This window comes from Acanthisitta chloris, unplaced genomic scaffold (genome assembly GCF_000695815.1).
Source record: "Acanthisitta chloris isolate BGI_N310 unplaced genomic scaffold, ASM69581v1 scaffold27187, whole genome shotgun sequence".
In the NCBI taxonomy this organism is placed as follows: Eukaryota; Metazoa; Chordata; class Aves; order Passeriformes; family Acanthisittidae; genus Acanthisitta; species Acanthisitta chloris.
This window is the reverse complement of record NW_008683631.1, coordinates 18133-41659: the sequence shown is the minus strand read 5'-3', so window position 1 is coordinate 41659 and position 23527 is coordinate 18133. Positions and strand designations below refer to the sequence as shown.

Here is a 23527-nt window from a genome sequence, read left to right as displayed (position 1 = left end):
CTAGACTTGCACTGTCCCTTTGCTCCAGCTGAGTATGACAGTGTTTCATTGTGGCATAATACAATACCAGATCAGCTGTGTGTGTGGTTTTCTTCATCCAAAACCAGTGTTCAAGTTTAGTTGAGCTCAGATTTAGGCAAATCTGAAGAACTTAAAATCCTGCAGACAACTTGTAGTCAAAGATCTCATCACTCACCTCTCCTCTCCTTTTTTGGTATGTTCCTAGAAAGTCACTCAGAACACAGGAATTCCTAAAGAGTTCTGCACCATCTCTGGGCTTCAGTTTTGGAAGAGCTCATTTCTCATCAATTATTTTTATTCATTACTGAGTAAAAACATCAAATATGTGCAAAACATGAAATACGAGGGGAAAAAAAAAGTTTTTAGTTGAAGATTGGATATACTGATCTCTGACCTTGGCTGTGACAATGGGAAGCACAAAGCACATTTAAACACCTCTATTCTTTGTAGATCTCTATCAAAACCAGGGACAGGAATGTTTAGGAAAACAATAACAAATTCTAGGTAAATCTGTTGGAGGTATTTGCATCTGTTTGACACTTCACACATCTCTCTGAAGAAGTAAAATTTCTTACCTTTAGGAAAACGAACCTTTTCAGAATCTTGAAAATTAAGTAACCCCAATACAAGTGTAGACCTTGGAGGGTCAATAGCATCCCATTGAAAAAAAAGTAGGCTATGACAGGAGTTGTGGAGTAGTATGTAGGCAGATAGAGCGTGGCACGAAGAATCCTGAAAAATATAAAAGTCACTGTTATGGTGCAAGATTTCTTCTCTGTGCTGTTCACAACTATTTCTAATTTCACATTCCAAACTCGTTAATATTAAAAAGCTTTGCAAAGTTGACAGATTCATTAACAAGCTCAGTCTTAACTAGATTATGCATCTCTATTGAAATATAGACTTCAGAAGATGAGAAGATCGAGTCTGCTACAAAAGTATTCTAAATGAGGTTAGACAAAGTCCCATATTTCAGATTGTCATCTGTGTGGTCTAGATCCTGTGCAACTCAGAGCTTGTCTAGGACTTTTTTAATATAAATTCTTCTAATCTGAAATCCACACTGCAGAGAAAATCCTACAGGCTTTGCCACAGGGCTTTTCCTTAATTAACATATGTTTTGTCCACCTTCAGATTTCACTACTTCTGTATTATTTAGGGCTTTTTGAGGCCCTTTAATCTCTTCATGTTTTGCTTCCAAGCTCAAGAACTGAAGAACAAGAAACTCAGTGAAGCAAAATGATTTGAGATCATTTGTAGAGTTAATGAAAAAAATAACAATAAAGTAAAAGACATCAGCACTTCTGAATGAATATACTACAGGAAATTAAAGCCTTGTGTTGATCAATGCTCAGAACTGTTAATTTATCCAGTTTGAGTCTCTAAGGGTTTGTCCATGTGCAGGGAGGGGCAGGAAGGCAAACCAGAGCCATGAAACATATTAAACATGTTTTAAAAGATAAGTATGTTAAGCACTCAGCACAGTAAGCACCAGTGTGGACACTCCAGACTAAATCACAGAACTCCAAAGACACGGAAGTATTTAGCAAGTTAAGATTTATTTGTGTTGACTTCCTAAATTAATTGTTTCACATCAACTTCTCTGAGTGTGTGAGTGAGGTGAGGCACTACCAAGAATTGGGTAGCAGAAAGAAGTATCTACAAAAACTCAACTACAGTCATGTACTGTGACTTTGCAGCTACAGCAAGAGGGGTGGAATGAAAGGATTTCTCCTAGTTAAGTAGCTGAACCCCCTTGAAAATGCAGAAGGCCATATCATTCAAGTACAATTTACAAAAAACAAGTCCAATTATACATAAAGTCCTTTATTTAGGTTAACATATCTTCAAGAGGCTCATCTAAAACTATTTTGACTCAAGAGTTTTTAAAGAAAATGACAGTTTTTGTCAGCTCATCTTGTCAGCCAGAAGTTCTGCTTCTGTCTCCAAAGTCCAATCCATCCCTTTCCTTTTCCCATCACAACCAATACTAACCTCTCAGTGCAAGTGAGAATGAAGTAAAAGCCTGTGGCTATATTAAGTATTGCTTACCAGAAGGGGAACAGTATGATCCTGGTGATGAAGAAGGCAATAGAAAAGATGACAAAGAGCATATTGCAGGTTTTCTCCCAGTGAGCATAATTAAACATTTTGGCTGCCTGCAGTGAATAAAAACAACCAAATGTATTACAAATATCCTCTGAAATAAGTTCTGCATTTTCATAAATAAAGACTCATCTTCCACCTAAGCAGGAAGAAAATTTCCTCCCAGTTTGACATGTAAAGCAATCATGTCACTGATGCCTAATAAAGCAGCACCAGAACAGTCTGTGTTTATACTTACCCTTTCATCTTAAAGGAAAGGACTCTGTGTCAAAGGCCTAAAGAACAACTTTCAGAGCAGAATATCAAAGTATCATGGAAATACACAGTGCTCTTGCCAACAGAGGTAATTCCTCATTCTGTACCACATTCCAAAGAGGCAGAATCCAAGAGAAGCTGTTGACAGCACCTGCATGCTCAGGAGTGATGGTGGTGCCTTACACACAGGTGTTGTGTGTGGTACATGCATGTTACTGACCCTCCTCTGGGCATAATTCAACTTCTGTTTTCTCCTTTTTGAGCAGGGGAGGTCTTAGTGTTGGTCTCTATCATGCTAAAAATGCTATAATTGCTGCTTCTCCCCTAAATGAACTGTACATGTCTCCACGTTCCATTAGGAACCACCCTGGGCACGTCGAGCAAAACAGCTGTTCTCAAGTGGGAGCAAAGCTTCAGGTGCCACACCTAAATTTTTAGGAACAGTTTGATTATGTTTTTTCTTTTTTTGAGTGGCAGGGCTGTATTAAGTTATTCTGATACTCAACTTCAGTTTGCATCTGAGTGCTGCTCTACCAGTTGCCAGCTCAACTGTTCTTAAGGCCACACAGTTAACTGGACCACAGAGCAGGTCAGGATTAAAAGTAACCCAGCAAAAACCCTGTATGCATTTGTTTCATCTGGACCAATCCCAGCTGCACAGCCCCACAATTAGGTGGTCCAATACCACAGAGAGAGTAGCAGGAGCAGAAATAGATGGTGACAGACAGCAGCCTACAAGGGCTGCTTACACTGGCACTGCCACCAAAACAGGTGATGAAACTACTCTCAATCCTGGTGTTACAAACTCAGGATACCTCTACTGAAGGAAACAGCATGTGTTTGTCTTCCAAGAAACCCAGCAGCAAGTCTGGGACCACAGTGCTGTGGGCAGAACAGGACACTTCTTAGTCTTCTAAACATTGATATTTAGTTCAGGGAAAGGACTTCTCCTTCAGTCCAGGGGAAGAAACTTTTCTTCTGCCAGTAGATACCTGTGATCTCATTCAGGGACAGCTTGAGTGTCTCCATCCTGAAGTGTTTAATGAAGAGTTACCCTTAGGTCAACACAAGACTGTGCACGCTAACAACATTTAGCCAGTTTGGAGAATCATAGAAATAGTCAAAATTTTGGATGCTAAATTTGCTTGAGAATTGGTGTCATGACAAGCTGCTCAAAGGCTTGACAGGACTAGAGGACATAGCCTCAAGCTGTGTCAGGGGAGGTTCAGGTTGGACAGCAGGAAGAATTTCTTCATGGAGAGTGTTGTCAGGCATTGGAAGAGGCAGCCCAAATTTCTTCATGGAGAGTGTTGTCAGGCATTGGAAGAGGCAGCCCAGGGTGCTAGAGTCACCATCCCTTGTTCAGTTCAAGAAATGACTGGACATGGCATTTTAGTGCTCTGGTCTAGCTGACAAGGTGACAATCAGTCCAAGGTTGGACTTCCTTGGAGGTGTTTTCCAGCCTTAATGACCCTAGGATTCTGTGGAGAACCTGGTCTAATTTTAACAGTGAAACAGGAATAACCCAGGGAGGCAGTTGTATTTCCAGTCCCTGTTCTGTTCTGAAGAACTTACCTTCTGCTCTTTTCTCATAATGGATTCTGTAACAGAGTATCATCTTAAATTATCTGGATGCTTTTTACCTTAGAATTTATAACTTTGTGGAGCTGTGGCACTCCACAGCTGTGTCACTGTGGGGGTGGGAAGGGATCGTATGAAACTTGTGGCAAAAAGATTAAAATGTCACTGAACATAACCTGGGCAACAACCAAATAAGCCCCAAAACACCCACCAACCACAAAACTCAAGAGGAAAAGAGAAAAAAAAAAGATGGAGAGCAGAGTTACCTCGAGCCAGAAATCTGCAGTGTCGTGCACAAATATCACCAGAGTTCCAAGTCGCACGTAATTGCCACACCAAGAGCCACTCATCAGCCCAATGGCTGCCAAGTGGTGAACGACATGAGCCATAAAATCCTGGCAAGGAGAGAAGAAGAAAGGTAAAGCCAAGCAAGCACAGCCCTTGAGGGTCTCAGTGGCTTGTCAGCCCCTGAGAGCAGCCCTGGCAGCCAAGAGCACGTGCAGGTGTGCCAGGCACAGACTGATGCTGCCCTCATGTGGCTCCACCAAATCCAGGATCCCAATGTGCTTTTCCTTACAAACACTTCTCCCTTGCTCACAGAAACAGAGGCTCTAGCTACAAACAAGCACAGCCACTTGCCTTCCTTTTGTTGTCAATCCCAAGGGTAAATAGGAGAGACCAGTAAAACCCAATCTCAGCCATGTAGTACCAGTACTGGGATGGCAGCAGGGTCTGTAAGGAAGGAAAACACACACTTAACTGAGAATAGCATAAAGCAAAAGCCAAGTGAAATTACTTCTTTTTTCCTTTCCTGACTTCTAGCTCCTCTGCTGAGTCTTGCTTAAAAAATTAAACTAAACTAAACCCCGTTCTGGGCTTCATTAAGGAGGATGTTTTGGGAGCCAAATATTTTAACCTTTGCTCAGCCCAAACTGTGTTTCTGCAGTTCCTCCCCCACCTCTCAATATTAACATGTTTTTCTCCATGGCTGTGGCAGAGAACAACATGCAGAGTCCTTCTGCATTTAATTACAAACAACTGCAAACAAACAAAGGCCTCCACTTGGTGAACAATTAACATATTAAATATGCACACATCCCATGACTGAAATGTCAGGTTTTCATGCTAAAATCCTATGGATCTGCTTAGGGCTCAGTGCTGAGCTTGGCTGCTCTCTTGGGTCTATTTCACAGGTGGCAGGTGTGCAGCAGGAGCTGGGAAAACTCAGCTGGGAGGCAGGATTCTTTTTGTTCTTAGCCCCTGCCTAGGACAGGAATTAGAAGGCAGTGGGATGGGGCAGAGATTTATAAAAATAAGAGTGCCTTGGAGCATTGTTGAGCCTGGTGCCAGCTTAGGGGTTCCACACTGAAACTGGGAACACAGATAACATCTCTGGAGTGCAACTGGTATCCTGGGGTGGGTGGAAATGACAGTGGTCTGACTGGAGGGGTGAGTTGCAGCACAGGCAGATGCCAGGGAAGTCCTGCAACAGTCAGCAGACATCCCAAAAAAAAAAAAAAAAAAAGGCAAAAGGCCCTGGTGCCACACCTCGTTAGGTGGTGCCCGTTGGGAGGGAAAAGGCTTCTGTGGATTACCCTTTCCAATGGGGAAATACCTGGAATGCCTGGAGGGCAATGGCCTGATGCCAGGAAGCTCACCTGAAATGGATAACCAACCCACGTCTGCCAGATGTCGTAAAACCAGGGTTTCTGGGGGAGACAAATGATTCAGACACTGCTCAGCCCAGAAACAATAAGTCACCTTAACTCAAAATCTTCACTACTTTAAATTTCTCTAAGTGGAGCAGGCTAAGGAGCTGCAATCTTGATAACTGTTCCCCACCAATTTCTAAAGGGATCTTCCTTCCATCTCAGATTTATTATATTGGTCCCAGCTTTTTGGCTTGTTTTCAGGACACCTGAAACCTTCCAGTTCATCATTTCATCATCCAAAGCAGTGGGTGTGTGTGTTTTATTACTGCAATTACTCAAGATATGTTGCCACAGTGATTGAATTTGCTGTGTTTACCAGTCACACACACCACTGGTTCCTGACGATAAGCAGTGTTTGGGGAGAAGAGCCAGATCCACGCAGACATGCCGAGATCTGCTCCGCTGCTCAGGGGAAGCATTAATGACACCCCAGGCAAGGCTCACATCGTTAGGAGCAGCCTTCTCTCTGTTACTCCCAACTTCTGACTCAGCAGCAACACCTCAATAAATAGCTGTGACCCCCAAAAATGCTGCCAGAAAAAGTTTATGGCCTCCTCCGAGAAACACGGCCATGTGATGCATTTGTAGGTGTTAACAAGGCATGCTGTAAAACCATCTGCATGACTTCTTAAACTTGCCTTAAAATACTGATTACTCAGAAATTCTTTTATCATAGAAGTTCAAAAGTTGATTTTAAAATTAAGTAAAACCTCAGTGCATATTGCAGCCCATCATCTAGATTACATACACCAAACGTCTGAACCCACTGAGCCACTGAAACCTTCCAAAGAGCTTCAAGAAAAATCTAGAAATCAGTCCTTATTTTATTAAAAATACAGTATCCATCTTTCAAAAAGTTAACTTACATCATACAGAAATATAAACCCAACGATGGAGGATGTAAGATAGAATGAAAATCTCCAGCTGCAAAATTAAAAAGAAAAAAATAAGAACAAAGCATTTTATTTTGTATTGATACTGCCCTGAGCCAATCACTCATCATAGACAATTCTCACGTAAATGTGGCCTCACCTCATTAAGGATAGTCACATATTAACTATATCTGAGTTATTAATAGTTTAATAATTAAGCTTTGGCTACTTGCTAAAGTAGCAAACTCTCTTACACTGTCACAATACAGATACCCTGGTTGTGAGGACAGCAGTAACTTTTGAGCCAGGCATGAGCTGAACAAGACAATGATCACAGCAAGTGTCATAAGCTCCTAACAATTAATGTCTGATAACACCAACCTTTCCCATTGTATCAATCCCTCTAGAACACCTCACAGCTCCCAGAAGGTCCCTAAGCCACATGGCACACACTTCCCAGCTGATCAGACACTGAACGCTGTGGCCACCAACAGTGACTTGTTCCAACCTCTGGGTTCATTTCCTTCCATCTCAGCACTGATTGTTGACAACAGGGGAACCTTATGAAACTAACAACTACTGGATTAATTTATGTCTTACTACAGAGGTCTGGATTAACAAGAACCTCAGCCTTTGCCTAGGTGTGCCAGCATTTAGCCTGATCTAAGCTTTTCATGCATTAAATGGATATCCTGCAAGGCAAATAAAACTTCCAGGTTTGCACCATCGATCGGGTAAGTCAGCAAAGGGAAAACAAAGCTCTTGTGCATCTCAGTGAAGTATGTTGTGGTTTATATGGATGTCAGAGCAGGATGCTGTGATTTGGAGGCAGCAATCAGCGTTGTAATGACTCTGGAGCCTGTGTGGGAGGTATTGTCCCTGGGACTGGGTGCGGTTGGAGTCTCAGCCTGAGCGTTCCCACTCCCACCTCTGCAGGTGATAGAAAACTTCCTTTCCATTCTTCCCCATTGCAGGAATAAGCCTGACCTTTCCCAGAACAGCTTTGCAAGATCAATGTGAAAACACTGCAGGACTCTGCATGCAAAGAAAGGCTGTGACCACAGGGACAGACACATGGACCCAAACCTAGTGAGAACTTGATCTAGAACTGGAGGACAGCAGCAAACAGCCTCCCAGAAAACCTAAATTCGATGAAAAGTAGGAGAGATCACCTCAAGAATACTGTATAAAGGTGTATAAAATGAGATTGTGGTCTTTGGCAAATATTAGCAAAGTGCCATAGGAGAGAAGATGTTGAGAATCTGTGTGGTAGAAGCAGCCCCTCCTTTCTGAGCCCCACAGCACCTGGAGGCTGAGAGCCTGGTGAAAGAATGAGATGCTCAAAGACTGAGACAGCATTTTATGAGAAAAACAACAAACAAAGGATGAGGACATGGAATGGCAGAGATGAGACAAGATAGTATGTCTCATGCCTCTGAAGGAAGCCAAGAAAACAATTACAAAATTGATACGCAGGTAATAAACTACTGTTTTCCTTCTCAACTTTAAAGCATCTTTCCTCAGATGATTTCAAAACAACACTGCAGAACACCCACTGTGTGGATAAAAGTAATTCAGAGGTACATGGTGCAAATTAGGAGGGCAAATGGGAGGGGAGAGTGGAAGCACAAGGAATACCTGGCTCAGAGTTAACCAAGAGGTGCTAGAAAACAACACTGTGGCATGGGATAGACTTTCCACAGCAGCTGGTGCTGCCCTCATGCCTCCTGTCTCAAGCAAGAGAGGTGTGAGTGGTCTAGTGGATATAGTGGGACTAATTCTTAGTTGGTTGCAAAATGTAAGTGGTTTTCTGAGTGAAATCCACAGCACAGAGCACCTCCAAGACTGTGCCATAGTCCCCAGCCACACAAATATGTGTTGAACACACTTGGCAATAAACAGTGCTTCAGATGAACTCATTAGACATACAAGACTGCCAGAGAACTACCTCATTTTGCATTCAGCCAAGCTTCTTTGTGAATTTGGTGACCAAAATCTGAAGTAAAACTCCTCCAAATTCACCAAATTTTACCCAAGTGCCTTTTAAACTCTGATCCTGGCCACCAGAGAGCACTGAGCAACAGCTATGCAAAAGGATTTTCTGATTTCACTTCAGGAATCTTCTCTTGACCTGAGTATAGCAACAAGAACTTAGTAGGGGAAGTGAAAGGCTGGGGAGTCTGTCAAGGCAGGGAAGGTTTCATGCAAAGGGCTTTCCAAACACAGTGTTGCTTAACTGGGAGCACTAATAGCTTAAGTATGGTTTAGATCTGCCTCATCAGATTTTGCTTGCGATTCAGAAAAATGATCCTGGAGATTGCAGACTTTCAGAAAATTTCATAATGCTCATCACACTGACTACTAGTGCAAGAATAACTCTGTTTCTCATCTTTTGCCTAGAGAATTAAATTCAATTAAATTCACTGACAAAGACCAGAGCAAGGTTCACAAAATTGCACAAGAGAAACCTGTTTGCTTCATTCTCACTCAAGTTGCCAAGCCAGTTTGAATTTCAGTCTTTAGCTGTGTGCTACCAGAGCTGTCCATCCATGGCAGGCAGGTCTTATAGCAATAGCAGGAAATTTTATTGTCACTGGTGAAACAAAGTTAACTCAGCCACAAAACAATGGCGGAAATAAACTATGTCTGTCAGCTTACCAGGACAGTTGACTCAACTCAGACTTCAGAGAGACAGGTCTATGTCTACCAACTGGATTTATGGCCAACAGAGGACATCACCAAACCATCATCACATTGATTCACACTGAAAATAATCTTGATAAAGTACTTTGAACTCTATAGCTGTACTTTTAACCCTCATTCCTTAAGCTTGTCTACACTAAAAGAGGTGAAATATAGTAATTAGGTGAATTTTCACCAATATAACTGTGCTAGTCAAAACTCAAATACACAGGGAATTTGGAAAGTGCTTTACACTGTTAACATTAGTATCCAGAAGTGATGAGCTATGTAAGTAAAGCCGTGCCCATTGGGGATTTACATCTTGTGTGAGAGTTTGGACCACAGTTAAATAGTTCAAGTGTTTAGGTATGAGGAAGTTCTCACACATATGTGAAAAATCATATGCAGGAGGTTTTGGAGCTTTTTACATATTCATTATTACCACTTAAAGGTACTCACTGGCTCACTCTGTGAGCTCCCATTTCACACAGTATCCCATGGTCAAGCTGTGACACCTGTCATTTAGTTTGGATGCCACAACTCCTCCTCTTGAACTGCCTTGAGTACATGTAATAGCATCCCAAAATAACAGCATGGGTACATAAACCAGAGAAAGCATTTTTCTCCTCCTATGATTACTGTCAGACAGGCAAATGTTCTCCTACTCTCTGCATATTCTCATCAAGCACTATGCAGCAGGAGCCTACAAATAAATCCATTACTCCACAACTAAGAAAAGCAAAATATTTTAAGCTGTTTCTTTTTCAGGGGAAACTGTTAACCTAATCTTTTAAATACACACCATTTAGAGAAATGCTTGGCAAATTTGCTTGGCATGCACAAAGCAAAGCCCCAGACAGACCTACTTTCTGGGAATGAATCCCCCTTAAAAGGCACACGAGGACCTTGATTTTTATTTTTTTTCCAAACAAGTAAACCCCATAATCACAAGATTATAGAATGTGAAGGGGTTGGAATGGACCTCAGAGATCATCCAGCCCCAACCCCTGCCCTGGGCAGGGACACTTCCCACCAGAGCAGGTTGCTCAAGGCTTTAGCCAACCTGGCTGTGAACACTGTCAGGGTTGGGGCAGCCACAGCCTCCCTGGGCAACTTGTGCCAGTGTCTCACCAGCCTCACATTCACCAATAACAACAACCAAAAGCATTGTCTTTTCTTACAAAGCTTCCTGGAATTTCCGAAGGACTGTTGGAATCTCAAGGTTTCGTCGCCTCCTGAACCACTTCTCCACCAAACGCACTGTGCAGTTGCACTTTTTGGCAAGACCTTGGATCTCTGACTGCAAAAAATGGAACAGTGTTAGCACCAAGATGCACTCCAGTGTCGCTTTCATTTATGTTGAACTTCACAGAGCAGCTGTCCACTGTTGTAAAATAGTAATTTAAAATTATTATCAGGATTAATTACGTTTGGGGGTAACCTTGCAGACTTCTTGGTTTAATTTTTGAGTAGCACTCAGAGAAACTCTGGATTTTTATTTATATAAATCAAGCAGGGATGAAACAGATCCACAAACTGTGCTACTGTTTTTCTGGTGGCTCCTGAGACTCACAGAGATGCAACTTTTTCTGCTAGGCAGGAGGTTGGGCTGGACGAGGAAGTGCCATGGTCAGCACACATGGACATCGTATCTAATATCTTACCTAATTAGAAACAATTACTTGGTTATATGTAAATGAGTCTTGCCAGCAAAACACGGGTTTGGAATTAAGGTGACCTGAGCTCTCTTCTCAAATCCAATGCACTTGTGTGGTACAGGGCAAGGCAATGTATCTTACTGAGCAGGGTCCAGACTGCTTCTCTTCAACTCTTGAAATGAACTGGGGCTAGAGCACTGCCTAGAATTGCACCAAGCCACTGGAGTGCATCTCTCAGGTGTCTCTGCATCATGTGTGCTCAAGGTGAAGCAGCTCTGCAGTGCAGCCACTCCAGCACGTGCTAAGCCTGCAGGCTTCCTCCCTCTCCTCCAGCCAGGTGTGGAAGGTGTGGGCTGACCTCCCCGGGGGCTGCTGCAGGAGCAGAGAGAGTGTTTGACTCATCCCTGGAGAAGTTCTTTCCTCCCAAGGCCAGTATGCAAATAGTGGGTGGCAGCTCCACCAAGGTAAGTCCAGTTCAGTTAGTCTCCTATGCTCAGGGAAACCTCTGGAATGTGAGCAAAGGCACCTCTGCTGCTGGGGAGGGCAGGAGTGCAAACAGCCTCAGTGTTCAGCCCATCCTGCTGGCTGGGGAGCTCTCTACTTGCCACACAGGAGAATCAACTTTGTTTTGCCAGACAACAGAGCCAGGATGCCCTCAATTGCCAGCCAGGCCTCTGCATGCTTTCCCAGGCACACAGAGCTCCCAGCTGGATACATAAAGGAGACAGCCTGAATCCTTCCCATGCACTGCTGAGTATAAAAATGCTGTGCTTCCATTCAGAGATCAATTGTCAAACTGTACTCATGCAGAGGGAAGGCACAAAACAGATTGGGATACCTGCCCAGATAGAGAAGAGCTCATATGTGAACAGAATACATCTACTCCTGATGATATCAGGCAAAAGACACAATAAGAGAAGAGCAGAGTTAGGGATAGAATTTAAAGTTTTATGTATCAGTAATTATCAAAACCCCTCATTACTAGAAAGCACATATTTCTTTTTAAAACCAGTGAGGAACATGCAATTGTTTGGGAACTGCAGTCAGGTAAGTGAACTTCCTGAGGCTGCACTCCCAGCACAGTACCTGTTTCCAGCAACAAGTTGCCTCATTTTTGGAGATGACAAACATAGGCTCTTCTTTTTTGCCTTGTTCAATTTCAAAAACAAACAGCAAGGTAACAGCAAGGTTGCTTTTCTCTCTCACGTAAGCCAGGATTAAGTATGCAGCAATATAAAGGATCAAAAGGCTTCCGTGCCAGCGTTCCAGTAGTATTGCTTGCAATAAATATGATACAACTTCCCAACAACAGATGTCAGCTGATGCTTTCTCCAGGCAGAATAAGTTAAAGATGGAACACTGATCTTCACTGGAAATATTATTAACAGTCTAACCTAGAATATCATGCCAGAAAGTTAAACATCTAAATGTATTTTCTGTTTGAGCTGCCATAGTCTCTTGTCAGCAGAACAGCAACAAAAACCCAAATATATTAAGTCATCTGTCAATCGGCTGGAACTCATCCCATGATGTCATTGCTGATAGCTGATTGAAACAGCAAGACTGGGATTTTCCAAAAGCAAAAACAGTGTAAAAGTATGAGAATCCTTACTTGGGATGGATGTCTTGAGCACTCCCGGAAATAACTCTCTAAAACAGGATTAGGCTGTGGCTTCACACGTCTTACATTCTTTATACCTAAGGCTTTTGCTAGAGGTATAGCAACATATCTGAAAAGACACAGCATGAAAAACTTTAGAAATACAATGCAGTTACAAGACCTTGGCTGTTCTCATGCCAAGAGATGAAGAAAACAAATCTGACTCAATTTAATCTGCCATAGGATGTGCCAATGCACTGGGAGAGAAAGGGATCTCCCTCTAGCTAATCCCAAGAGGGAACCACAGCATATCAGTAGTTATATAAAAAAGCAGACCCAAGGACTCAAATTTGTGGTCATGAAATGGTATCAAACTAAAGGAAATATCCTGACTTTTGTGTCCTTTAGTGTTCTTCAGAGGCATATTGGAGTTAAGCAACAGTTGAGGGAGAGTGAAATAAGAACAGATGCTCTCTCCATGTAAGCTCAAGATTGCTACTGGGCTAACTTTCTCTCCTAGTGGCAGAGTCACTTGGCACATTGCTTCACTGGGCTACCACTGCCCACGCTGGGTTCAGCCTGTGGCCTCTGGTCTGTGGCACACAGCCATTCCCCCAGAGACTGAAGGCTTCTCTCTCCTTCATTTTCCAATCCAAAGCGCTGCAGAGTGTGCCAAGACCTTCACTCTTCTACTTGGGCAGGCTTTTCTGAAAAATCTCCCCTCACTCCTGCTGGTATCAGTACCTGATTCCTTTTTCCTCATAGCAGTGGTCAGTTTTCCTCAGCCATGGGCAGATGTGTGGGCTAATTATCCACACCAACCACCCCCAATAGCAGTGCAGTGAGACACACTTGGGCAAGCATCTGCTCAGGAGACACTGGGAATGGTTATAAACATATGATCCAAATCAGTTTTGATTTCCAACATGATCTTATCTGCTTCTGTTTCAAGCGCATCCAACTTACGACATTGCAAATTTCCTCATTCTACCCTGCAATAATTCTAAAAACCTACTAATCACATTCTTTAGAGAGGAAAAAAAAGGAAAGTCAAGCAAAAAAGGTACAAATAAGTAAGTCAAAGCACTGCAAGTCTTAACATAATTGTAGCTTTCTTCTGTGGAGCCAATCTCTGCCTGTCCCCTAAGATTCCAGCTGCAGAAGCAATCCATCTTTTGGTGCCAAAGTAAGGAAAAAAAAAGGAATCAGCTTTACTAGATCTGCATAAAATGTTCACACAAAACTTTGAGAACCCTCCGGTCTGCTTAGTTTGGCTACAGCTAAGCACCTGGGACCTGTCAGCCTCACACAAGTGTTCTGGTGCAGGATCAAGTAAAAGGAGAGGTTTGTTTGGGAAGATAGATAATTCTATCCTTCCAGCAAAGGAGAAAAAGGAAAAGAAAACCCAAATAATTTGGAATTAATTGTGTTTCTAGTGAAAGGAGGTAATTAGAAGTATTTAAATGCTGTTTTCTAGAAAAGTTAGAAACACCCTCCTAGCCTGGACACAGTCACAAATTCCTGATAGTGAAAATACTTCCCAATTTTTCACCTGTCACATTATCTGTATGAGATCTCTCTAGCAAACCACCAGCTAATCCTCCTTTATAAAGCATGAGAACATTGATCTAAAGATATCTTATTTTCAGCATTAATGAGGATTACCATTAGCATCCAATTGCATTTCTGTTTCTTACCTTTCACTGAAGAATCGGATAATCAGCAATACAAAAGCATAGGGAATTGTGGCATATAACTGATGTGGTTTTGGAAAGACAAGTCCCTCACGGTCTACAAAATCTGCCCATGTGCAGTTGATTGGCATCCAGATATTCTCCCACCAGAACCAGCTGTTGAGTGTCCTTAGGATGTAGGCCATGCTGGGTAAATAGAATCAGAGAATCAGTCATAAAGAGATAATTAAATTTATACCTGGTGTATTAAAAAGAAAATGCATGCAATAAAATGTATTTAGCCTTGTTGTGGAGAGCAGTGGTTCCCTGCAGGACATTTTTCAAAGATAAGGTCCAAGCAGCAGCAGAGGTTCAGATTCCACAAGAACAAGTTGTCCTGGCCTGAATAAAATGGTTTAGGTTGGAAGGGACCATAAAGCTCATCTGGTTCCAACCCTAAGCCATGGGCAGGGACACCTTCACTAGACCAGGGTGCTAGAATGGAAAAGAAATGAGAAAGTCCAGGAAGTGATTCAGGGCCATAATAATGAGGACATTTTGCTGTTTGATGTGCTAATGGCAATATATACCTCAATCCTGATTTTACAAACACCTGGGCACAAGAACAAGTGGGAAAAATACAGTGCACAGCAAGGATTTTCTGGGAATTGCAGGAAATCCTATGATTTAACTGTGACCCAATCCTAGATCAGAATAAAATGTCTAAAACCAGTTCTGGAAGGAAAAATATTTAACTCCAATTAAAACATTTCATTTTTGTAAAGGCCTCATTTTTAGCCTTTGCATTCTACATGATATATTTAGACATTTCTGTTCTCACTCATTTAGTTGTAAGGACTTTACAGTACAAACATGTTATATATCCTATAAAAATATCCTAACCTTGAGGAAAAATAGAGCTTACTATAATGTTTTCCATAAGGCTGAAATACCTATTTTTTCTAAAATTTCTAGGAATAATAAATTTAAATTATATCTTCGACGGTAAAAAATTCTGTAAATCAGGAAAAACACGAGGAAGTAACTGATTTCATTGAAACAGTTTTGATGAGGAAACAGTTGTGCTGGGAGGATGGCAACTGAGTCTCCTCCTTCCCATTAGGTCTCACAGTGATATATTTGTACAGGATCAAATGATAAGATCCAATCGTGCTGAGTTCAGACAGTATCATAGACTCACAGGATATCCTGAGCTGGAAGGGATGCACAAGGATCACATAATCATAGAATTTTAGGGGTTAGAATAGACCTCAGAGATCATCCAGACTCAACCCCCTGCCCTGGGCAGGGACACCTCCCACCAGAGCAGGTTGCTCAAGGCTCATCCAACCTGGCTGTGAACACTGCCAGGGTTGGGGCAGCCACAGCCTCCCTGGGCAACCTGTGCCAGTGTCTCACCACCCTCACAGGGAAAAACTTCTTCCTAATATCTGATCTAAATTTTCCCTCTTTGAATTTATACCCACTGCTCCTTGTCCTGTCCCCCTCCAGCTTCTCTGTAGGCCTTCAGATACTGGAAGGTTGCTATGAGGTTGGTCATTGAAGTCCAACTCCTGGCCCTGCACAGGACATCAGGAGCCACATCTATGCCTGAGACAGTTCACCGAATGCTTCTTGAGCTTTGTCAGGTTTGGGGCTGTGACCACCACCCTGGGGAGCTGTTCCAGTGCTCAACCACCCTCTAATAACCTTCTCCTAACATCTGTCCTAAAATCTCCCCTGACACAGCTTTATGTAATCATTGCTAGTTCAGGCCTTTTCATGTCTCTCTGTTTGAGCAGGGGCCACAGGACTTCATTTGTGCCTCAGCCACGTGTAGCTGCCTCTGTGCTGGTCAGGTCCCTGTGCCCAGTTCACTCACAGCAGCATCCTGGACTGGGGCACGGATGGGTCTGGAGCTCAATGATGAATGGACAAACCAACCATCATTGGTCCACACTCAGCTGAAGCCTTGGAGCAGGTTTGTGAAACAGTGACCTGTATCCACCAAACAGAGCTGGGTTAACAGCCACTGTGGATCCCTTTACTGGCCAAGCACAGTAGTCAGAATTGACTATTAATAACCCAACCACTTAATCTTTTTAAATGCCAAAAGGGGACAGTAAAAACCTCCTGAATGAGCCGTGTGTGTATAAGCAAATGCAAAAATAAAGGAGGGAGAAATCACAATTGGTCCTGCACTGAGACTTTATATGCCAAGTTTCAGCCTAGAGCAATGTTTTACTGCTGAATTATAAACTCCTGGAAGTTGGGATTTATACTGGGGCTGCTCCCAGACCCTTAACAACAGCTTGCAGGCGCCACCATAATGAAGGAGGGCTTTGAACCAGGACATTTTGGGGCAGACAGAAAGGCTTGCAGACAATCTACCCTAGAAGACCAGAGGAGAGACTCATTACACAGTTCTGCTTCCTAATATATCTGTACTTTTTAACTAGACTGTGCACTGCAAACTATCACAAGCGTAATAAAAACAGAGCACAGTGGAAAGAGCACTCCCAGTTGGACTGTGGTGAGGTGGGTTGTGACTGAACACCAAAACATGTGCACCCAAATGGGTTTGGGGTCCTGGGTCGTGACTAAGCATGCACCCAAAGCATTTAAACCCTAGAAAAATCCATATTTTCATATTGGATTCCTGGGATCTCACTAATTCATGCTTTCCTTCCACACATGGATGCCTCACCCTATGATTACCTCTTAAACTAGTCAATTAACTATTAAACAAATGCACTATTAAACTAAGCTCATAAGCATATGCTCAGCCTTTCAATTTAAGGGAATTCTGGGGTTTGAGATCTGCTCACAGATTTCAGCAGAAACCCTTCCTCCCAAAGCCCAAGCAGACCCGTGGAAAGGTGAGCTCCCTTTGGCAATCCCTATGTTAGGACCTGCCTTGCCTGGCACACAGGTGGTTCATCCCTGATGAACGTTATCCAAGTAATTCTTAGACACTGCTGCTGAGATTCCAAACCTGCCTGCAGTCTGTTCTTAAGTTTCATTACTCTTAAATTGGATGTTTTCACTGCAGCAAGTCAGGCCATTCCCCAGGAAGTCTTGGAGATTTCCATCTACATAATAGCAGCAGTTAAGTAGTTAGGCTGTTTTCCTATCTCCCTTCAGCTCTCATCATGAGGTTCCTAGAGCACCTGGAAGGTCAGGAAGACCTTACAACCACACCTGGGCAGCACTGACATGAGTGTGAGTGAGGAGGCACCAGTGGCCACCAGTTGCAGTGCTGGAATCAGGCTGTAGATACTGGATTTCAAAACCAGACAATGTTTTTAGCTTGCACAAACTCACACAAGCAGTTATTCTCCCCTCGTGCTGCTCCCAACCAACAGGCAGAGGATGCAAAGGCACAGCTTGGCCTGATCTGGGATAAAATCCAACAAGAACCTTGAAAGCCTGTCCAGCCTGAACCTCCTAGTGCTGAGCCCAGAGCTTTTCCTTACAGTTTGTGGCAGCACCAAGCAAGGAGTGAGAAAGCACAACAGTGAGTGACTCATGTTCTGCCCAGTGTAGGATGAAAGAAACCTCTGCTTCTTCCCAGATCCCTATCCATACACCAGCACTGCCAGTGACCTTTGCATTGACACAACTGGAACTGTTGCTCCAGAAGGGAAAGTCAGTCTAGCAATAGAATAAAGATATTTCAGAAAACTGAAGCTCCTCTGCATCTTGGGAATTAAATACTCCACTTACAGAAATCTAATCACCTCCCTGCTATGGAAGGATCTCCTCTGGAGCCTAATCTAGTTTTAAATGGGCTAGTGCAAAACAGGAAAATCAGGAATGATTACATCAGCAACTGCATCCTTTATAATTAAAGGAAAGCCTACACAGTTGGGAAGTATCAATGTGAAGGTTCTTTTAAAGCTCTGGTTCTTGGATCCTTGATGTATTCAATAAAATAATATTTTTTAATGCTATTCAGCAAATAAAAGGGCAAAGTTTGGTTTGACAAAAGCTATGTGGCTACATTTTGCAAAACAAATTCAGGAGCTGCTTTGAAGTGGGATTTTTGGCTGTTGCAGTCTGGGGAATTAATAAAAAGAAACAGAAACAAAGCTTTGATTGTATTTTCTGCACAAAAGCTGTCGCTTGCAAAAACTGCATTTCCAATGCCTGAACTAAGAGAAGGTGATGTCCAGTTTGCAGGATGTGTTAGGAGGAATTTCTATCCTTATTTACTGAATAAATTAGAGCACCAAATGCATCAACAACACAAACAGACAAGTGAAAAAACTCTTAATTTTTAAGCATCTTATTAGTCTCCTCAGTGTGACTCCAGACGTGCAACAGGGAAAGAATGAAATCAGCAAAAGTATAACATAATTTTGCTGTTTGGCAGAACTGGTAAAGCTGCACAGTGACTGCTGGGAAAAATCAAATCTCCCAGATATTAAAAGAGATAGAAAAGCTGTTCCAGGCTGTTAATTATCAGCATTAAACAAAAGTTGTTTAAAAGCATATAACAAAGATCAGACCCACCATACCACAGGTTTTGCTTCAGGCTCAGCAATATATCCATGAGTTAACACACAAGTTTCAGCAGATTTGTGTTCTGCTACAAAGACAGCTTATTGCTTAAAGAATCCCAGCTGAGATCACCACCATGAAACAGGTGAACAAATATGGGTCCTGCACGTTGAACTATGGTTTGTGGGGGAAAGGACAGAAGGAAGGATGTTGGATTGATGGTACCATCAACCTTTGCATAACCTCTTTGCATCTTCTCTTTTCTCATCTTGTTTGTCCCAATATGAGAACATGACTCCAGTTGGATTCTGCACAACCTGAGCCACAGTGTGACTGACATCTCACCCAGCTGACACATCCCACCCATGGCAGCAGAGAATTAAGGAGCTGCTGGACTCAGAGGTTGTTATGATGAAGCACTGAAATACTCCATCCACATAAAACAGCTGAATTAAGATTGCTATGAGACCTTTAATTTCACATTTACTCCCTCACTTGGACAAATCTCAACTGTAAACACTTTAAGTGCCTAGTTATAGGGCAATTACAGCATTTTACTACTTTTACTGTTCTATCACATTACCTTGTAACTTGGGCACTGTATTGTGCAGGCTAAAACAGCACTTGGAATAAATCTCAATTAAGGTGACAAGTGAGTTTTATATTTTTCCCTGTTCTCTGAGGGGGAGGAATAAAAAAAAAAAAAAGCAAGAACTCTTTGAAATAATTCATTTTGTACCATGCTCTCTCTACTTAAAGGTAAATCATTTCTGAGCAGCTAAAATGGTTTCAGCTGACAATACACAGTTCTCAGGCTGCACAGTTACAGTGAAGACTAGGCTTTTAAGATTTAAAAATTCATAACCTGGACAGAGAGGGATAAAGTGCTATGAAATAACTCAAATATCGGCAGTAACTTTGAGATAAAATAGGAGCTATTTGAAAAAAAAACAAACCCTATCCAAACTACAGGCTCTCAGTAGATGCTAAATTCATAAAAGGTTCGAACAAACCTAAAGGAACTTGTGACTTCCAGAACTTAGTAACACTGGTTAGAATGTAAGGAAAAATCTTTCAAATTATTACATTTTTCTTCATGTTATTACTATTGGGGAGAGATGCAAAAAGGATTATTGTTTGTAGCTTGTAAATTTTATTTGAAATAAAAACCTGAAGTCTGGCTTAAAGTGCTGTTAGATAATGGAGATTTTACCAGAGTTGTGAGTCTTTGTGGCCACTTATTTGAGCTAAGGGCAGAGAAGCCTCAAGAGGCACATGGGTACACAGTGGTACAACTAGAAGTCCAACGGCACCACAAAACATGTGAAGACAGCAGTAAAGTGAGGAACTAGAGGGAGGACCTGAGGGTGCAGGGGCTGTTGGCTTCTCCACCTTCTGAGGATGACTCAAGGTTTTAAATTAGCCTTTGGAAGGCAGGAAAGGGCCTGGGCTGGTGCATTTGCACTCTGGAAAACTTATTTGCAGCTTTGTGAATCTTCAGCCATCACGTACACACAGGGGCTCATGCTTGGACATCAACTGTATTGATCTCTGCACAACCCCAAACCAGCAGTTACACCACCCTGTGCTCCACTGTTCCCAGCTCTCCTGGTTATCCCCTTCTTTGTAATTTAACCTGCCCAGACATTTCCCACCCACAAACCCAGCCGGAGGAGGAGCCAGAACAGAACTGGTCTTTCGTTATTTCAGCCACTTTGCCATACTATTCATGTCCTAACAAATGCAAGAGGGAGATCTTGAGCTAAATGTGAGCCAGCACAGCCTCTCCATCAGCAGTGGCATCCCAGCTGGAGAGCTGAGCCATGCCAGGAAGGTAGTGAGGAATAGAATTCATTACATAAACTGAGAGGAAGACATGATTGGAGTTCCTCCATCCAAATGTTCTAGAATTGCTGTGAAATAACCCTTGCTGGCTTGTCTAAGTTGTTACCTACAGCCCTAGCTTCTGCAGAACTTCAACAGGTAAGACTTCCATAAAAAACTTTGTTAAACTGGATTTCTTAAAGAACAACTTTTTTTTCTTAGCGTTTGACAGAACAAAATGAGGACTAGCTTTGCAAGCAGTTTAAATTCAAAGGCTTTTGGTATGCAATCACATTTATAGCATTAGTAAACATTTTTTCCTATTACTATATTTTCCTCCCAGCTCAGAATGAAGTGCTCTTAGGAGCACTTCATAGGACAATGATATGAGAAGCAGAAAACCAAAGCTACTGCTATAACCTGTACTACTTTTTAAAATAAAAAAAGCAGTTCTCATAAGTTGGAATATTTAGTGGCAACATATAAGATCTCATTAAGGCCATTCCATTCTTTATCTGAGGACTATCAGAGTTACTCTAATCTTCCCTTACAAAGCAAGGCTAGAGACCACACAGTCTGATGTCAGGAGAGGGAAAAAAAAAAAAAGCCCAACAAAACCTTCCAGAATAGAAAAAAAAAAAAAAAAAAAGGAAAAGGAATTCCTACCTTGATGATGTTGCAGTCCAAGAGACCTTAAGCACGTTAGCAGGGAAGAGGCATCACACTCACTCCTTTGGCTGAGGTAAACACGCCCTATCTCCAGAACCCTTACAAATTCCTCCCAGTCCCACCCAGCAAAGCTGCACTTCAAGATTTCTGACTGAAGGCAATCCTGATGTCATCCACATCCACTCTGTGAAACTCAGGAGCACTGACTCCGAGTGCCTTCCCTTCTGCTCCTTTCAACACAGCAGATGAAGAAATGTTTGGAGTCACGTGGTGCTTGGTTGCATGATGAGAATTTGTCTCACCTTCTCTTGCTCCACACACACACAGGAGGATGCTGAGCCTGCACAGAAGGAAAGGCCAAATGCAGCACTTCACTCTGACAGGGTTTAGATGCATTCTTAGATGAAGTGTGGGGGTTTAAATAAAGTTGGAGAGAGGTTTCTGCTCACATTGACCAACCTGTGCAATACTTCCAGCCACACTCAACTGACTGTTTTATAAGTGTTCTAGTTCCTCAGAAGATCTAAAGTGGAAGTTCTGAAATTGCTAAAGCAGAGGGTAGCACACACTGAGTGTGTGTTTGGTTAGAGATCACATAAATATGTCAGTTTTACTTACCTTTATGTGCTTTCTAATATTTCTTTTAATTCCATGCCTAAGGCTGAAAGTCATTTCTCAGCAGCTCTCCTCAGTTTCAAGTAACAGCCTTAAGAATAGTTGGCATTACTTAGCATTCTGGTGGTCAGGACACCTTGATGATGGAAAGGAAGGAGAGAGCCCCACTGGCACACCAGGAGCAGAGAACCTCTTACAATCCCTTTCTTGCAGCAACCCATGAAATGGGAACAGACACGTCAGAGAGTTGAGCCCAAGTTTCCTCTCACCCAGCAGAGTCTGAAGGAAGCCAATAGCAAATGGCTATGGAAGAAACACAAGTAATAACTGGTAGTGCCCCCAGCCTGCAGGAGTCTGGGGCTCAAAGGCTTTCCTAAACCACAGATGGTGTCTAGGAGATAACCTTGGAGAGGTTTCCCCCCAGGCCTTAATTTCCACAGCTCCCTTTGAGCATATTGAAACTTTCATCTTAATCCATAAACCTGCAATGAAAGACGTGACCCAGGCAAGATTTGGATCCTGTTCATTTATTTTCCTTCAGAGAAAACTGTGGTTTTGTTCATGTTGCCTTTTTTTAGGTACAGTATCTTGCAGCTCTTGCAGGTCCATAAAACTGGGAGTGGTACTCAATAACTGATGCACCAGAGAAGCATTAAACATGAGGGATTATTTCAGCAAAGATTATGGCTTTGCTGCTGCTTTAAGTGATTTCCATACTTTCTCACATCTGAACCAACAACTATTATGAACCAAGGAGAAGATTTAGGAACACTCTGCCAATTAGGAAAGCCTAGAGCAAGCTGATTCATATATCACTTGGCTAATCCTGTGCCAGTAATGGAATAGGTCATTGGCAACAACACAGTTCTTATGCCTCAACCCACAATTTCTTCACTGCTACACTAAATTGCAAAAATCACATTTGTTTGACTGAGGCTGCTACAAATAAATACATGGGAAAACCTGTTTTTACATCCTTTTTGAGGAGCACTTGTGAGGTTGCACATGCCACCTACGCAGGATGCTATTAGAAGATTAAAGATATTACATGGTGAATAACAAGCTAACCATAGCTTCTTGATCAAAGTGCCCACTGACCTTGCAATTACTGCTGCACTTTCAGAGTGATTATCCTTCAGGTATCTGAAATCTGAATGCTGCAAAAGAAAAGAAAAATCAAACAGAAAATCACCTTAGTTTGTAGCCTCACTGAGAAAATAAATAAAAATCAAAAATCCAAGTGTTACTATTCCTTATTTGCAGCATAACATCTACTCAGTCATTGGACAACTAAATATAACTAATAGAACTAAATATAATGACTTAATATAACTAGATAATGGAGTCATAGATTCTACTCAAATATTTACACGTATTTTCCAGTGATATGCAAAATAAGTTCTCAGTAAAAAAAAGTATTACTCTTTCACAGAATGTCACAAAATTCCATTTTCCAGGCAGTTAAATGCATCTATCAAATGACAGTGAATCCACACACTGGGTGTGAGCTTTCACCTGAGCTTCCAAGCAGTTACATAAGAGAGATTATAGTATTAGTTAACTTTCTCAGTGGAGAAAACCCTCTTGGCAAATCTTTGAGACTGTATTAAATCTTTCACTTCTGGAATCAGAGCTGGTGTATGTAGTGGCATCTGCAAGGGGAGGAAGGATAAAAAAACTAAACAAAAAAAAATAATCCCAAGGGTTTCTTTTGTTTTCCTTTATACAAAAAAAGCCCCAAACAAACAAACCTGGA

General features: G+C 42.1%; 1 protein-coding gene across 1 annotated transcript; it reads right to left on the bottom strand.

Annotated features, from left to right (window-relative positions):
- Positions 1-521: 521 nt before the first annotated feature.
- Positions 522-21173, bottom strand: CERS3 (ceramide synthase 3). Its single transcript, XM_009079029.1, has 10 exons — positions 21154-21173; positions 14185-14367; positions 12500-12617; positions 10411-10529; positions 6542-6599; positions 5622-5672; positions 4603-4695; positions 4230-4358; positions 2074-2180; positions 522-753 (listed from the first exon to the last, which is right to left on the bottom strand). Exons 2-10 carry the CDS (start codon positions 14364-14366, stop codon positions 522-524), a joined length of 1089 nt encoding a protein of 362 aa, XP_009077277.1. The 5' UTR covers position 14367; positions 21154-21173.
- Positions 21174-23527: the final 2354 nt, after the last annotated feature.

Excerpts from the sequence above, each read along its gene's own strand:
- CERS3 (XM_009079029.1), bottom strand. The coding sequence starts at position 14,366 with ATGGCCTACATCCTAAGGACACTCAACAGCTGGTTCTGGTGGGAGAAT. Across the intron at positions 4,696-5,621 it reads GGGTTGGTTATCCATTTCAG|ACCCTGCTGCCATCCCAGTA; the intron begins GTGAGCTTCCTG and ends CCTTCCTTACAG. Across the intron at positions 4,359-4,602 it reads GGATTGACAACAAAAGGAAG|GATTTTATGGCTCATGTCGT; the intron begins GCAAGTGGCTGT and ends TCTCCTTGCCAG.